This window comes from Aythya marila, assembly GCF_965140915.1.
Source record: "Aythya marila genome assembly, chromosome: 5".
NCBI lineage: Eukaryota > Metazoa > Chordata > Aves > Anseriformes > Anatidae > Aythya > Aythya marila.
In genome coordinates, this window is record NC_139046.1 from 10,117,725 (window position 1) to 10,123,724 (window position 6,000).

Genomic DNA, 6,000 nt, shown 5'->3' on the forward strand with positions numbered 1-6,000 from the left:
CCACCAGTAGTAACAGCCTGGAAACAGGATATGCTAGAATAAGAGACCTTCAAGCAAACTCATCTGAAACAACATTGGTCAGACAACTGCTAAGGTAATTTATGTTATTTCCTTCTGATTTGTATGCTTGTGTCTGCATGGCTTGTAACTAACTGCAATTTAGAAGTCTATTCCACCAGATTTCAGTTTCCAGAGGTTACATCAATAGGAATTTATGTAAAAATACAAAGTGATACAGAAGTTTTAAGCTGGACTTGTACGGAGTTGCAGAACTTAACTTTATCAATTTATTTATTTTTTTTAAACTTTCAAGAATTACTGCAATTTTATTTATTTATTTATTTATTTTTAACTACCTCATACGCTCTCAGGAAAAACAACATGACAATTTCAAGATGATAAATATGCACTTACAACTCTGAAGTTTACAGTATTTGAAAGTGTTAACTTGGAAAACAGATGTAAAATATTATAAAATGTAAGGCCTGTCAGATTTAATTACAGCTTGCCGATTATTATCGCTTCTTATATTGTAGTGCAAGAAATTTCACCATCAGGAATAAAGTTTCCTTTAAAACAGTCAGCAGCTTAAAAGGAAGCCTGTGGGTATAAACACTACCAGTCTGAGAGAAATAAGCTAAATACTGTTTTATTTTTTCCCCACAGCTTAAAAATGCCACTTTTTGGCTGGATGAAATGGTCAAAGAACGATTCCTACAAATCCGCAAGGTATCCTGGATCAGAACTCGTTACCAAAACCTTGCTGAGGGAACTGAAATGGCACCTGAAAGAGCGTGAAAGATTAGTGCAAGAGATTGAAAATGAACAGAAAGTCCAGAAACCTGGCACGGATTACAACTGGCTGAAGAACTACCAAAATCCTCAAGCAACAATCCCAGCCACGGAGCAGCGGCAGCTGGAAGTTCTCTGTTCTCAAATCCAGCCCTGCCAAACTGGAACTGTCCTCAGCAGGTAACTACTCCTACTCCTCTAGCCTTGAGTGCTGGAGCATAAATAAGCTATATTTTATCTTTTCCAAGCGTATGCATGTTACTCTGGCAGAAAGATCAGAGCCAATGACCATCAGCTTGACTGTTATTTTATAGATGTTTTAGAAACTACACCTGTGCTTTATGATGTTGTACAGGTGAAGTTGTTGAATATCGGGATTTTCCTGGTTTAATCCTCAACAAGGGAAGTCTTGCATTCTTAAAAATGTGACCTCTCAATACTTCCATTTCTTCCTGTTCATTATCCCCAATATTAAATTGTAACCAATTACAATTTACTTGTAAATTGATTACTATCTATTAAATATGAAACATTGGGGGGGAATTACCATGTAAAATTCTCCTATACTCGTATTTTAAATATATTTTCCAGGGGCATGTAGAAATGATAGAAGCCGCCCATGTGCCTTTTAAAGCCCAGAATACACCTAAGGGCAAAGTCAGTTTAAATCAAGTTACCCAGATGGAGGACAGAAAAAAAAAAAAAGGAAAAGCATACTGAATAACAGTCCTCATAATAGTTGGACCGCTTCCAGTGCATTGTTAGAGCTCTCTTCCTCTTGCAATCTTTTGGGGGAGGCGTGTGGGGAAATGTGGCAGCAAGGAATAAATGACACCAGAGCGCAGTCATTTCCTCCTCCTTCCCCTTCCCTCAAAAGATGAGCGAGGAAAAAAGAGTTGTCAGCCCTGATGATTCAATTTAAATTCTTGTTTGTTTCTAGATTTCGTGAAGTTTTGGCAGAAAATGATGTTTTACCTTGGGAAATAGTCTACATATTCAAGCAAGTTTTAAAAGATTTCCTTACTACCCTTGAGAGAGAAAACCAGCAAGAGCAACTGGTAGACGTATGGAATACAAATTGCTCTGAACACTGCAGCCTGCGTGGAGACAGTTCTACCAAATCAGACAAAGATGAAATTCCCACTGTTTCAAGTTATGTTGACAAGAACACACAAAGCATGTTTCCTACTTTCTCTGACAGAATCTGGAACCTTCCGTATTACTACCCATCAAGTTGAGTGGGTTCACGTTTCTTTCAAAAAGCTTTGTAGTGTTTGTCTTCCTTTGTTGTGATTGCCATCCGCAAACATAGGAGTAGAACTGTGACACACTCCTTTTATATACAAGTTAAATCCAAGTCCTTGGTTATAGCTAGCATGCATTATACAAACTTTAAGTATAAACCCTCCTCCTATCTTCATTGTTCCTTTAAAATGTTGTGTTTGTAGGCACCTTTTAACAAAAAACATAGCTGCTGCTGATAAAACATTGAGGTATTTTCCTTTTAGCATTCAGGTAGACAGATATAGATGTATAAACAAGAAAAGACCACGTTCTGTATTTTGAAATAGCACCACTCCACAAAGCATTAGGCAAGAACTTCTGTATTTGTCACACAGCTTTTAGGCTCTGTGGGAACTTTATACCATGTAAGATTTAATATAGTATCAGTTGTACCAAATAAAATGGTAAATACCTTTTGGAGCTGAACAATTATTTCTCAACTTCAAGAATAAGTTCTAAAGTGAAAACAAGGTAAAATACGTGTAAAAAATATGGTACATTTCTGTAACAGCAAGAGATATCCAACAGATCATTGCAAAAGCAAGAGGTGATCTTTTCAAATTTTCAGTTGCCATTATTTATCATTGTGTGTTCGTAATGAAGTCTTATCAGACTGATCAGACACACAGTAGTTATGGTCACAGCAGGCAACTAGAGCAGAAAGTCAGCGAAAACACAGGCCACAACTATTCTCCGCCTAAGAATGAATTTCCTTGCAATGCAATAGAAATCGTGTGAAACAAATTGCACAGTATCTTCCACAAAAGGTAGCTATATAGTTTGAAGAAGCCTCTGGAAAATTCACAGATCTTGGGAACATCTCATACAGGAGAGTGGAATACCAGATACAAAAAAGGCAAAACCATCAAAACTCTTGCATAAAGCTAGCTAACAAACTACTACAAGGCTAGAGTTAATCAGTTCCTACACGTTTACAGTAATTAAAAAATTCAGCTCATCACCAAGAGTAACTGGTCCCCCCACTTCCCATAAGCTAAATATGGGAAACTTCATATGTTGTGCAAACTCAGATCTGCACTCAGAGCTGGTATGAATTCTCTGCCCTCCTTTTGCTTAGCTGCTGGTTTAAAAATAAATTTAAGCGTTCATTTCAACTTAATCTGCTCTATGAATACAGAATAAGATCTATCCGATTCTTTTTGTGCAGTTCTATACCAAGCCAGAAGTGGATCCCTGCACTAGGACAAGGATGGCCTGAAAACATTTTCTCACTGACAAGGCTCCCTCAAGGAGTTAAGCTTCAAGTACTATTCTATAAGCAAGAGGGTAAATTACTGAGCATATCAAAGACATCAGCAGAATTAGTATTAGTAACATCTGCAACACAGGCTTCAGAAAACATTTTTTATTTAGTCAAGTGTTCAAGATCCCTGCAATGGTAATTCATAGAAAGAAAAAGTTTTTTAAAACATGCAGCTCCACAACTTTTTAGTGGAAAACAGGTGAAAAAACGCCCCACAAATGTAGCTTCCAAATCTTAGTTTATGGAAAACAATAGGGCAGTAAACATGTGGGGTCCACTTACCTTCGTGATCATCAAAACATGGAGGCTGCAGGTAGAGGTGTAGGTGTGTGTGTCAAAAACACAGTGACCACTGACAAAACTTCTCCATTGTTCATAAATTTCACTTTAATACAAGCAAATGCAGGCTTCCAAGTCCAGAAACGAGGACCACCACTAAAACATGCTAAAAGGCAGTTAATGAATAATAACAAAAAACTAGGCATCACAGTCACTTATTTCCCAGCGCAATGCTAAGCAAAAGCACAGAAACTCTTGTTAACTTTTAGGCACCTTTTACTGATTAAACAGAGACTAGGCTACAATACCCAGTTGTAGCAGCAACAAACAGGGCAAAAAGGAGACAAAGAAACCTAGGAACTGGAAGTGGCACAGGAAAAAATCATCCAAAGGTTGAAGAAATGTGGTCCACCAACACCTTACTTTGTCAATTTATTTTTTAAATACAGAATTGAGAGGTAACTTACAGAATATGAATATTTTCAGCAGTATCATTGTAGTAGGCCAGCCATCATTTCCCTGCTGACAGTCACTGCCTGAGAACACAATTGTTTGACTGCTTTTTACTTAGGGCCTACACGATTTGCATGAGGTGATGTGAAACTGCGATTCCTCACACTAATCCTGATATTTTTGCCATCAGCAGGCAGCTAACAAAAACCACTCTGCTGGCAGAAAGGTGAGTGGCAGTAATATCGAAGAGCAGCAATGTTTCCCACCTGCACAAGCGATGGGCAAAACAGCCTGTGACGCTTTTAGCCAAATGGCTATAAAAAAAAGGGCTAACTTGGAAACAACTGGACCTGTGACACGCAAGTTAAAGAGCATAGCCATTTTTTCCCACACGGAAAACTTTTAAGTGTTTTACAGAATCATCTAGATTGTATGAGACCTCCAAGATCACCAAGTCCAACCTCTGACCAGCCCTCCACTAAACCGTATCACTGAGCTCTACATCTAAACGTCTTTTAAAGACCTCCAGGGATGGTGACTCTACCACTTCCCTGGGCAGCCCATTCCAATGCATCACAACCCTTTTGGTAAAAAAGTTCTTCCTGATATCCAACCTAAACCTCCCCTGATGCAACTTTAGCCCATTCCACCCCGTCTAGCCATTACTGTATTTATGCATTTTTTTTTAACTCCTTGTATAAAGAGCAGACCTCCATCGGTAATTCAGAACCTAGTACCAGCAGCACTTTTACATGAGGGGTTGAAAGGAGACAGACATTATGACATGCCAGTTTCGTGCTATTTTTGAGACAAAGCCAGAAGGAGGCAGCTCACGCAGCCCAGGAAGCCAACAGCAGCACCCCGGGCTGCAGCCATGCCAGGCACAAAGAACTGAAGGGCAGCTGAAGCACGCACAGGCCGTGTAGGGCACACACCACTCGCCCTGCTACCTCAGGCACGGAGCTGACTGAGGGAAGGCGCCGCAGCTGCCCCAAACGCAGCCCCTCGCCCTCACCACCAGGAGCCCCGCACTCACCCCGCGGCCACCAGGGACTCCCAAGGGCCATCGGGGCAGCTGAGGGGACTTGGAGGGGCTGTGGCGTGCGCTTCACCCCCCAAAAACTCGACGGCGGTCACGGCTTTGCCGACGGTGAACCAGTCGCGGATCTGCTCTGCCGTCAGCGCCCGCAGCATGATGGCGGCGGCAGCGCCTCACACGGCCGCCCTTTTCCCGCTCTCGGGCTGGCCCCGCCCGCACCACGTGACCGGCTGCCTCAGCCGGGCGGCGGCGCTGAGGGGAGGCGGCCGCCATGTTGTGGGGGGGCGAAGGGCGGAGCGGGGGGCGCCCGGTGTTAGCTCCCGTTTGCGCTTCCCCCGGGGCGACACGCGCTCCTCTCCCGGTCACTGCACCAAGCACGGGCCCTTCCCGGCCACTACACGAAGCACGGTCCCCTCCCGGTCCCGGGGTGCGCCACCACATCCCTCTTTTCCCCCAGGGAAGCAGCCCCCAGGCGCGGAGCCGCCTCAGCGGGGGGCTGCCTGCCGGTGCCGCCCGCTCCCCGAACACCCCCGGCGCCGTGAGGAGCGGCCGGGAGCCGGGCTCCGCTCCTCCGCGGCTGCAGAGGGCGCTGCCCGGGCCGCGGCGGCTCCTCCCGGGCCGGTGCCTCCCCTTCCCGGCGTCCCCCGCAGCGGCACCGGCGGCTGTCCCCGCTCCGTGACCTTCGGCGGCCGCCGCGCTCCCCCCCGGCCTTCAGGGTGGGTGCCGCGGGGGGCAGCCCCCGGGAGGTGCTGGGTGAGGGGCGGCGGCCGTGACCCGGCTCTGCCGGCGCCCCCCCGGTGCGGGGAGGGCCGCGGGGCCGCGCTCTGAGGGGCGCTGAGGGTGTGCTTGGGAGGGGGGAGCAGAAAGGGCATGGCGAGAGGGGGCTGGA

General features: G+C 45.2%; 2 protein-coding genes across 2 annotated transcripts in view; one reads left to right on the plus strand and one right to left on the minus strand.

Annotated features, from left to right (window-relative positions):
* Positions 1-5,266, minus strand: part of TDRD9 (tudor domain containing 9) — a gene marked incomplete at both ends in the record, with an annotated part of 63,824 nt that extends 58,558 nt beyond the window's left edge. Inside the window, one exon of the mRNA XM_082762780.1 lies at positions 5,109-5,266. Coding sequence (XP_082618906.1) covers positions 5,109-5,266 — 158 coding nt within the window. The remainder of the gene's footprint in view (positions 1-5,108) is intronic.
* On the plus strand, positions 674-2,030 carry RD3L (RD3 like; the record flags this gene model as incomplete). Its single annotated transcript, XM_082762206.1, has 2 exons — positions 674-972; positions 1,733-2,030. The coding sequence occupies 2 exons, from the start codon at positions 674-676 to the stop codon at positions 2,028-2,030; spliced, it is 597 nt and encodes a 198-aa protein (XP_082618332.1).
* Positions 5,267-6,000: the final 734 nt, after the last annotated feature.